The sequence below is a fragment of the Polistes fuscatus genome, unplaced genomic scaffold, assembly GCF_010416935.1.
Source record: "Polistes fuscatus isolate 324 unplaced genomic scaffold, CU_Pfus_HIC Scaffold2, whole genome shotgun sequence".
NCBI lineage: Eukaryota > Metazoa > Arthropoda > Insecta > Hymenoptera > Vespidae > Polistes > Polistes fuscatus.
In genome coordinates this window covers 5804071-5814778 of record NW_025113096.1, presented here as the reverse complement: position 1 = coordinate 5814778, position 10708 = coordinate 5804071, and the positions used below count along the sequence as shown (strand labels likewise).

Here is a 10708-nt window from a genome sequence, read left to right as displayed (position 1 = left end):
TACTTTTTTACATATTTGTATTGTACCAAACGATATGACAAGATAAAGTGTATATTTTTAAAATCATAGTCTACCTGATCAGTGTAAAAAATGAAAAAAAAATAAAAATTAAAAACTAGTCGCGTAAGCATAAAATATTATTGATCATAAGCATTTAGAATAATCTGAGCATTTACGTACTATAAATAATATAATACGAATCAAAGAGAACACACGCAATCTGTTATCTAATATTTGTAACTATATTATATTCAATGAAAAGGATAATATTTGAAGATATTTATAAAAAGATATACAGACAAATATACATATCCTCCTCATATGATTTATAAATTTATAAATCATATTATTAAACGTATTGACTGTTAATCGATAATTTATATCTGGTAAATAATATAATAAACTATACAAACTATATATGTAAAAGTGATATTACATAGGTTGTTCACAAAAGATGCATTGCTTAATGTCTTCCACCATCTTAGTGTTTTAAAAATAATTATGTAGATTTTGAACGACTAATGTGTACGTAATATTTACAAAAATAAATAATATATTTTTGTCTGTTTCATTTAAATATATATACATACTTATTCTTAATTAGATATAATTATAAAGTGTAACATTTTTACAGGACGTACGCAAATAACGTTGAACGAGTATTAATGTAAGTAGCGATACTATACTTGAAGGCTCGAAATGACAATAAATTACTCTTCCTCTTATATCTACTCGTATTTATGAATTCTTCATTATTAAAACATGATCATCGAAGGTCATAAATTAAATTTTTAAAAATACAATACAACTCTGATTTTTCTTAACATCATTCTTATTAAATTGAAATGTGTCTTTTGTGAACACTTTGATAAAATTAATCTAACCATTTGGAAGTTTTGTTCTTAAAAGTAATATTCCCATCTGCTTGTACGGATTCATAATAATCAGTGCCATCATGTTTATATCTCATGTAAAATAAATACCCTGAACAAGTAAGCATTGCCATAACCCCAAAAAGCATTATGCCCTTATTCTGAAACAAATATAAAATATGATATAAATATACAATTAATTTTCATTAATTTTAATTATGTTAGTATAAATATATTAGATTAAGTAGTAAGTAATGTTGTTTTTTAAGTTATATCGTTAAGATTGTCATGAAAAAAAATTACAAACATATTAAACGAAAACAACATTAATTTTACTAAACCTTATATAAATAAATTATTGATTTTACCGGCTTGACATACAACTCATAATTAACGGCACGAAATAACGTCGTACTTCGTAACGAGCGTATGCCATCACCTGGTGCTGATTCTTTAGTTTTATCTTTCATAGGTTATTATTATTAATAACAAAACGATGAACACCGCTATTCTCCTACACAAAAGTAAAATTAAAGTACTTAACTATGAGAAGAATGTGGATGAAATTTTGCAACGTTGCCATAAGAAAAAATTTTTAAATTGAATTTGTTTAAAAAATATAACAAATAGCAATAAATAAATTAAAAAAAAAACATAAACGCGATGTAATAATATTTATAATAATAAAAAGAATTTAATTAGAGTAAATATAACAAAACAGTTCCCTTTAATAATACCTGAGAACCAATCAAATTGAATATTAGATAATCGATCGAATTTAATTGTCTGCGATTGGTTAGATTAAAGTAATGGCGAATACTTCAATAAATTTAAATTTTATATTATAGGAATATATCTAACTTTTATATAATAAATAAAGAAATAAAAATATTTAATTTATAATTTGATAAGATATTTTTCAAAAATTATAATTTAAAATAAAAAAATTATAGAAACGATAACATAGCGAATAAAATCCTCTAGATGTCGCATGTTCATTCGAATAGATTAATTTGAATATTGTACTATCTATATCAGCGTTCATATCACGGTCCTGTCAGTAGAGAAAACTCCTTGCCTTTTCCACTCTCTTTCATCTACGCGGAGGTGAGAGTTGCGCCTGCAAAGATCTTGTATGTCATGTTAAATTAAAGTTTTTTTTTTTTTTTAATATAATAATCTATATATATAAATAATCGTATGGTGTTTTATTCAGGTGAAGTGTTTTATTCAAAGGAAGACAGAAAAGATGTGGTCGTCATTATGGGAAACGGCTAAATTATCACCATTTTCAACACCTTTTACCACTGTTAAGTGTCAGGGTCAAGATGAGAGTATGCAAACGCTCGTTAAAAATCGCACTATCTCGGCTGCTTCCGCTAACGGCGGTCAGTATAATTTTTGAACAAATTTTATTAATTAAAAAAATTTTTGTTTAAGCAACAATTTCTAACAGAAAAGATATTTCATTCTGATGGTTGAGAAGTTCAAAAAATGATCTAACTAGTATCTTAATGAGTCGATCGCAAAGTTACGAAGGAAAATTCTTAGTAATCGAATTTAAAAAAATTTACATGCTTTCCTTCTTTTTTAACAGAAACGATCTCGATCGTTTTGTTCGCATGTGACACGGTGTTACATAATATGTAATTCATGTAAAAATCATTACTATGGTATCTTGTCGCAACGGTGACATAGCCTCGATACTTCGTTAGCCTCCTTTAGTACTCGGTAAAATTATTATCGAGTTATTTATAAAAAGATGAAACTTCGATAATATCATCATTTATTTGTATTTTTATTTTATTAGCTAATAATTATGTAACTTTTAACTCACCGCATTCAAATTTTTCACGAGAATATGAGGGAGGGAGTCGCTTTGCATGTGTCGTATTCAATGTCGCGTATAATAAAATCTATAAATATATGCAATATAATGAATTTTTACAAATTTTGTATCAATAATTAATATGAACAATTGTTTATAAATAATTGATACGAATTAGAACATAAGAAGAATTGTCATTAGCGTGTAATCTACTCATCATATCGGAGTAATGTGGATTGCATAAGGAGCGGCCATTTTGTCTAAGATGCGTGCCGATCTTGGTTTCGGGACTTTCAAATAATATTCGAACTAAAATAATGATTAACATTGCCTTTGAATGATGACCGCGACCGAGTAGTCAATCTAATGCTTTTCTTTCTACTAGAATGGTTTATTATTAGAATAGGGCAAGGTAGCAGATCCGTTAAAGACGATCTTGAAATCTTGCCAAATTCGAATTCCGAATGCACGAGCTTATCAGCTGATCGATATCGTCTATTCGATTCTACTCGTTTTCTTTCTTTTTGTTTTTAATTCTCAATGAACTCGAATGTGAGGGTGGACTAAACATTTTTGAGTCTCAACAAAAAGAAATTTAAATTTTTATAAAAAAGAATAATTAAGTTTGACTGAACAAAAATTATTTTTATGTCAGGCGCAAAACTTTTCAACACATCCACGTGGGTTATATGAAAGAAATCTTATAATCTTTTTGATATTTGAATTATCTTTACAGATAGTTGCGAATTTGGTTCTAACAAATATTTTGCACTATGTGGACTTGGAGGAATTTTATCTTGTGGTATAACTCATACCATGGTTACTCCATTGGATTTAGTTAAATGTCGCATTCAAGTAGACCCTGCTAAATATAAATCAGTTTTCAATGGTTTCCGTGTACGTGAATAAAATCTTTATTTCAGTATATATATTCTCATTTACGAAAGATTAATCTATTGCAGACCAAAAAAATAGTATATATTTAAATATATTATTTTTGAATAGGTAACTGTAGCCGAAGATGGAACTAGAGGTTTAGTAAGAGGATGGGCACCTACATTCTTTGGATATTCCATTCAAGGAATGTTCAAATTTGGACTTTATGAAGTTTTTAAAGTTTATTATTCTGCTCTTGCTGGTGAAGAGATGTCTTACGAATACAGAACTAGCTTGTATCTTGTTTCTTCTGCATCCGCAGAATTCTTTGCCGACATTGGTTTAGCTCCGCTTGAAGCTGCAAAGGTAATTTCTTATTTTTTTTATTATATAATAATTTTATAATAAAGTCAATGGAGTTAAAAATTTACCGATTTATATGCACAGATTTAAATCTTTAATTTTATATCCCATTAACCCTCTCAATTTTACATCTTCGCTCAGTTCATACTACACTCCGTCCTTGCGTTGTTGTATCCTTGTCATTTATTTTGTAAGTTTCTAATATTTTCATTCCTTCTTTTTAAATAATTATATTTTTTAAATATATTAAAATTAATAATAATAAGCATAGTCAAATATTTCATTTACATAGGTCAGAATTCAGACCATGCCAGGCTACGCAAATACCTTACGAGAGGCATTCCCAAAGATGTATGCAGATGAAGGTCTTGGCGGTTTTTACAAAGGTCTGGTACCTTTATGGTTACGTCAAATCCCATATACTATGATGAAATTCGCATGCTTTGAGCGTACACTTGAATTATTGTACAAGTACGTAGTACCTAAGCCAAGGTTAGAATGTACCAAAGGAGAACAGTTAGTAGTTACCTTCGCTGCTGGTTATATTGCTGGTGTATTCTGTGCTGTCGTTTCTCATCCTGCTGATTCTGTAAGTATATCAAATTATAAGATTATATTAATTACAGAATAATTTTATCTACTAGCATTTATATTTAATTTCTCTTAAGGTTGTATCCAAACTTAATCAAGAAAAAGGTGCTACTGCTGGTGACGTATTGAGGAAACTTGGTTTTGCCGGTGTGTGGAAAGGACTGGGACCTAGGATCATTATGATTGGTACTCTAACAGCGGCTCAGTGGTTCATTTACGATGCAGTTAAAGTTTGGCTACGCATGCCACGTCCACCACCTCCGGAAATGCCAGAATCTCTTAAGAAGAAATATGGTCTTGCTTAAATACCATTAATGGTCAAATTTTTTAATTGGATCGTGAACAAGATCGCAGTTAGAGGATAAAACTATAGGAAAATTCAACTAATTTCATACATAATAACATTGTTGAACAATGTCCAATGACAATTTATTTTCTTGTGTATTTATTCATCAGTAAGTTAAACTCTCATCAATGAAGGCAACACTGCCAGACTATATTAGAAGTGAGAATAAAACTAATAATATTCTTAGTTCTATAATTCCATGATGAAAACAGAATTAAAAGAAAAAAAAAACTAGCGCTTTCGTGAGACGGAATCGTGACAGCTATTGTTACGCAATGTAACTGTGTACTGTTACTGTATATATGAGTGGTCATTGTAAATAAACAAAATGATTACTCTCGATTAAATGGTTTTTTATCTTTTATATTTTAATTCCCCCATATCATTTTTACTTTTATGTACAAATTTTATTCTATGCTTTCGATTTAATTTTTCATGTAGAATCATTCTTTGTTTGTTTGTACCACGGATTACAGGACATCCTGTAAATATTTATTTATGTTTATATTTAAATATTATTATTGACATCAGTAGAAGATCCTTTTAAATCTGTAATAATTATTTTCAAGCTATACTATTCCTAGAAATAATATTTTTACATAATTTCAAAAATATATTTGTGCAATTTTATTGTACATAACCGTCATGTATATTTTGTAGATAATAAGACCTCAGTGCTTATAGCTAAGCAGTTTTCTTTTAAGTATGAATGTACATTTGTCATTCTCATGCCATATAATAAAAAATATCTAAGTACAACGATATACTTTGTACTAAAAATTTAAATTGATTTGTTTTCTATTAACATGTATGTATATGGTTAAACCTCTCATTATATGAAAGTAGTTAAAGTACTATACAAAAATAATATTTTTGTTTATATATATAAATTACATTTCATTTTAATAAGTAATATATTGTTTATGTATTATTAAGTAAAATGCAAGACACAGTCATCTTGATAAGTTAGCGGATCGAAAATAAGATACAGCGTCTTCTATAGTTGCAAAAATTTTAAACGACAATTCTTTGTATATATACATTTCGCATTTTTTGATCATCTCAAATATTGGACTGGAACAACTGGCTAGATAAAAGTTTATTTGGATTTCAGCAAATTCTGAAGCTATTGCATGTATCGCATTAACACCTGTTGGATCTATATAACTTATAGCGCTCATGTTCATAATGATACAATGTAACCCATCCTTATGTTCAAAATCTTGTTCATCTAAATGAATCCCCTTTTGTCTAAGTTTCATTCTTTGTCTAATAACTTTTTGCGGATTAATACCAATCAGTTTATGGATTTCAGATTTGAAATGAGCACTATTGGCGAAATTTAAACTTCCGCTGTAATGAAATATTTTAATTCCTTCTATTTCCTTAGCCTGCAAACATACAATAAATAAAATTTGTAATTTAATATTACATGAAATTATTTATATGCAACTTTAAAAGTTTTTAAATCTTACCGCTTTGTATCTATTAAGATCTAAATATAAATCTGAATTTGGTATGTGACCTAGTAAACACGTATACGGTCTAATACTTTGTAATAATACACTTGCAAGTGAAACTAATAGTCCTGCTAATAGTCCAATATCGATATTAACTAATATCACAATAAGAAATGTTACAATCCAAATGACAGCATCAGTTTTACTTAATTTCCAAAATTTAATTAATTGCGTAGCTTGTTGAAGCATTCCTTTTAAAGCTACCTAAAAAGATTATTTAATTATAATATATTTATTTTTATATTTAAATTATTTTATTATTTTTCCGTTATATATTTTACTTACTACTATAATTGAAGCTAGAACACATCTTGGAAGTGGTTCAAAGAAAGGACCTATCCATAAAAGAATGGTCAATAATATGCAACACGACACAATACTAGCAATCTGAGAACGACCACCTACTGTTTGTTGTATAAGAGATCTGCTTAAAGATGCTGAGAATGGCATACATGAAAAAAAGGATCCAACTATATTGCTAATTCCCTACAATTTAAAATAATTCATATAAATATTTTTATAGTATAAGTATGATGAGAAGTTATTTAATAGATAAAATGTTTACCATAGCAAATAGTTCTTGATTGGAGTCAACTTCGTAATTAAGCTTCTGAGCAAATATTAAAGCCATAGACATGGTAATCGTATAAGAGACCATAGTTATCGCAATACTATCTACCGCGACTAAAGGCAGTAATTCTAACGTTGGTAATTCAGCTGGTGGTAATCTGATTTAAGGCACCTTAAAACTGAATACAATTTAATCATTGCATAACTTAATTCTAATGATTAGAAAAGATATACATACCCTGTAGGAATGTCTCCCACGTTTTGGATGTTGTACGTTTCGGTTAAGTTGCCATATTTAGATACCAAAGTACCAGTAACTACGGCAATCAGTTCTATGGGTATAGGAACACCACATTTTTTTCCGGCCCATGGCTAAGATAAAAGAATTAAAATATATGTTTGTGAGTGTGTTTATTTTTATATAAAACATTTGAATATAAAAAAATAATAAAATAAGCTTACTTTGATAAATTCATTATTGAAGACCATAATAATGATTGCTATTGTCGATACAATCGCAGAAGCAACATTTATATTAGATATTTCTTTGGCTATACTAATAACAGTCTGAAATAATTAAAATGATATCACAAATGTTAGCCAAAATATTTGAATATTAATTATACATACTTGAATAAGTTTGAAGTATCCTTTCTGTTTTGGAAGTTTTAATCCCAACAGATCTTTGATCTGTGATAGGAAAACGTGGACTGCAGCACCTGTAGTAAAGCTATTGACTAATGTTTCGCTAAGTAACGTGCTTATAACTCCTAATCGAAATATATACATTATGATCTAGAAAAATTTCTTTGTTGAATTATACATACAAAAATAAAATTACATAGAAAAAAAGATAGAATTTGGATAACTTACTTGAAATATTCCAACTAATAATGTAATCGCTGTTGCAACTTGGATTGGCGTAAATGAATAATATTCTTTGTCTATTTGTGTAAAAGCTGTATAAGTTGAGTTTCCATGATCGTTTAACGGTAATGAGTATGATGTTACAGCTTTACCAGTCATAAGACAGACAACAGCAAATGTTCCTGTATGTAAATGCATTTAATGATTATTAAAAATATAATATTTGTAGTATACAAGTTGTAACAGAATATGTAAAATATGGTAAAATGGAAGTCATGCTATCAATCATACTACATATAATAATTGACGCACCATGGTACATAATTAATGAAGAACTACATAATGATCTACAAGTTCTCATTGTAAGAGAGGAAATTCAGTGATTATCTAACAGATACAAAATAAGAATGATAAACCATAGAACGGTTTGCGAAAAGTTGGCTTGAAGACAGATAGAGCATATGTTTGCATGAACTTTTTAAATTATTTTTAAATATACAATCAGCTCCCAAAGTACATTTCACATGTTCTGTTACATTCTGTATATTATCTATAATTTACTAGTTATTTACCCATTGATACATGCTTGGAAGTACCAAAAAAAAAATATGTTAAAACTGGGAAAAATGCCATATATATTCCAACAACAGGTGGTACATTTCCTAAAAGCGCATAGGCCATTCCTTGCGGAATATGCATTATGGCTACGGTTAATCCTGAAATAATATCATAAACTAAATCTTCTGTCCATCTGTATCGTTTGAGCCATGTTACTGCTGGTATTGACGAGCTTACGCATGATTTCCAATTCTTAGATTTAACTAATTCCTTCACATATTGAGTCACTGTAAATAACCAAATTATTATATCATTAGCATTAAAAGTTAATAATTAAAAATAAATTAATAGATTATGATTACTACATATTATATTATAAATATAAACAGTTTGTTTAAACATAAACTTACAAGATGTTCTTGGTCGTTCATAATGATAATCCAAGTTTAAAGCTTCTTGTTCATAAAGTGGCCTTTCCACTCGTAATTGCAACAAAACGTCATCCTGTTTCTCCATATTATTGTTCTTTTTACCCAAATAAAATGTAATTTTTCTAATTACAAAAACGAATACAAACGTTTATTAATATTTTTATTTTTAAACAATATTCTCGTCATATGACTCGAATCTAAAACAATAATTGTACAAAAATATTTTCTATCTTTAAAAGTTGACGAATTCGATAGAACTGATCGCATTTCTCTCAAAGATTCGTGGTTAAGTTCTTGAAATTCTATTTCTTAGCTTTTATCGATTTATCGTTCAACAATATTCTCACTATTGTAAACATTTATTGTATGATTTATTTTAATGTCATTGTTATAATAATCGACACGTGTGCTTAATCCGCCTAATCCAACGTTAGCTCGGTCACGAGTTATCTCGTGATCTTAAGCTACTACTTAAAAGTGTTTCTCTTTATGATATATCATCGATTATATGTGTGTATTTCTTATTAAGATACAATGGTAATTTTTTTTTAATCTTATTTCATTATAATTTTAATAATCAACAATAATTTATAATAATAATAATTTATATAAAACAACACGATAGTAATATAAACATTATTATAATATTACATAATAACAATTGTAATAATAATCCTTCGATCTATTTTCATATTTTAATGATACGATTCTGTTTGTGAGTGTGTACACACACATATATGTAGTATAATATTTAAAAATAAATTATCTATATATAAAGGTATTTATAGCACAGATATTCCGTGTCACTTATTAGACGCATTGATCATTTCGAAATTATTTTCATAATTATTGTTAACTGTTTTCGTCGTCGTATTTTAATAATTTTATCTTTTTATAAAACGCTTTTTGGTGATTGTTCTTCCATGTTTATATAGTCCAATTAAATAGAATTATAAACGAAGATCAAAGATTACGAATTATCTTTCAGATTTCTTTTTTTATAACCCCTTTATTTGCACTTATTTGTGTCAAAAGATTAATAATAAGTCTTGTAAATAATGTATAATTCTTGTCCTTGTTAGATAATGTGATACAAGAGCTATTTAGTTTAATTAGTTAAAAAATAAACGCAAATCGAGAGGATTTGAATTTAATAATCAAATGTGTTTAAAATAATATCACTATTTTGCAATTTGTAATATTAATTATTATTTCAAAACCAGAGAAGAAAGAATATTTAGAAATAATTGTTTTAACGTTCGCGCCAATGACAAAGCTAACATGGCGGATCAAATTTAATTCGCTGTTAACTTACCCGGGAATTAAAGCGTTGTTTAAATTTACAAATTTGAGATTAATATGTAACTGATAAACTTTAAATATTTGAAACAATTTGCCTTATTATAAGTTCGTATACAACATGTAAGTAGTTATTATAAGAACGATGATGTTCACTAGTTAAACTACAAAGATAAACCGTATTTTGCAATCGGAAATGAGCTAATCTTCAAAGTTCTTTTATCAAATTAACTTGAAATGATTATACATATATTATATCATTAAATATGAAATGTCTGATTTCGAATTGAAAGCAATCGAACGGTTTATACTTAATGACTTAGCAGATAAATTAGATATTAACACTTAACGGGTAGGTCATGTAAATTTACTTTTTTCATTTTGACTTCCTAGGATGGTTCACATAGTTTTGACATGTAAATAAATAACTTTAAAAAATTTTATCAAAAATAGTGTTGATTTAATAAAAATGCAACGTTTTAAAACATGCATAGATGTTTATTTAATACTAGATTGTCCAAAGAAGTCATTTTCACTACTTGAGAAATTTAACTTAAAAAATTAAATGAATTTTATTATATTGAATT

General features: G+C 27.8%; 3 protein-coding genes across 5 annotated transcripts; 1 reads left to right on the top strand and 2 right to left on the bottom strand.

The window, feature by feature from the left end:
* Positions 1-1487, bottom strand: LOC122516795 (small integral membrane protein 8). The gene is made up of 2 exons (XM_043634922.1): positions 1241-1487; positions 1-1033 (listed from the first exon to the last, which is right to left on the bottom strand). Exons 1-2 carry the CDS (start codon positions 1340-1342, stop codon positions 875-877), a joined length of 261 nt encoding a protein of 86 aa, XP_043490857.1. The 5' UTR covers positions 1343-1487; the 3' UTR covers positions 1-874.
* Positions 1488-1902: 415 nt separating this feature from the next.
* On the top strand, positions 1903-5223 carry LOC122516794 (phosphate carrier protein, mitochondrial). Of its 2 annotated transcripts, none has more exons than XM_043634921.1 (6): positions 1903-1979; positions 2089-2260; positions 3437-3597; positions 3706-3942; positions 4232-4528; positions 4608-5223. In XM_043634921.1, exons 2-6 carry the CDS (start codon positions 2122-2124, stop codon positions 4833-4835), a joined length of 1062 nt encoding a protein of 353 aa, XP_043490856.1. In that variant the 5' UTR covers positions 1903-1979; positions 2089-2121; the 3' UTR covers positions 4836-5223. The 2 variants fall into 2 exon arrangements, with proteins under 2 accessions (XP_043490856.1, XP_043490855.1); XM_043634920.1 differs by having other exon boundaries at positions 1907-2005.
* A 253-nt stretch (positions 5224-5476) lies between these two features.
* On the bottom strand, positions 5477-9390 carry LOC122516790 (solute carrier family 26 member 6). Of its 2 annotated transcripts, XM_043634913.1 has the most exons (11): positions 8802-8843; positions 8629-8678; positions 8406-8549; positions 7840-8015; positions 7597-7761; positions 7429-7533; positions 7205-7338; positions 6962-7124; positions 6682-6882; positions 6352-6600; positions 5477-6267 (listed from the first exon to the last, which is right to left on the bottom strand). In XM_043634913.1, the coding sequence occupies exons 2-11, from the start codon at positions 8630-8632 to the stop codon at positions 5830-5832; spliced, it is 1779 nt and encodes a 592-aa protein (XP_043490848.1). In that variant the 5' UTR covers positions 8633-8678; positions 8802-8843; the 3' UTR covers positions 5477-5829. The 2 variants fall into 2 exon arrangements, with proteins under 2 accessions (XP_043490848.1, XP_043490847.1); XM_043634912.1 differs by having other exon boundaries at positions 8406-8678; positions 8802-9390.
* Between the last annotated feature and the right edge of the window lie 1318 nt (positions 9391-10708).

Bases quoted from the DNA above. Each gene is read 5' to 3' on its own strand.
- LOC122516794 (XM_043634921.1), top strand. From the start codon at position 2,122: ATGTGGTCGTCATTATGGGAAACGGCTAAATTATCACCATTTTCAACA. The intron at 2,261-3,436 runs GTCAGTATAATT...TTATCTTTACAG, and splicing joins GGCTGCTTCCGCTAACGGCG to ATAGTTGCGAATTTGGTTCT. The intron at 4,529-4,607 runs GTAAGTATATCA...ATTTCTCTTAAG, and splicing joins TTTCTCATCCTGCTGATTCT to GTTGTATCCAAACTTAATCA.
- LOC122516795 (XM_043634922.1), bottom strand. From the start codon at position 1,342: ATGAAAGATAAAACTAAAGAATCAGCACCAGGTGATGGCATACGCTCG. The intron at 1,034-1,240 runs GTAAAATCAATA...TATTTGTTTCAG, and splicing joins ATGAGTTGTATGTCAAGCCG to AATAAGGGCATAATGCTTTT.
- LOC122516790 (XM_043634912.1), bottom strand. From the start codon at position 8,907: ATGGAGAAACAGGATGACGTTTTGTTGCAATTACGAGTGGAAAGGCCA. The intron at 7,534-7,596 runs GTATGTATAATT...TAATTATTTCAG, and splicing joins GATACTTCAAACTTATTCAA to ACTGTTATTAGTATAGCCAA. The intron at 7,339-7,428 runs GTAAGCTTATTT...CTTTTATCTTAG, and splicing joins TCAATAATGAATTTATCAAA to CCATGGGCCGGAAAAAAATG.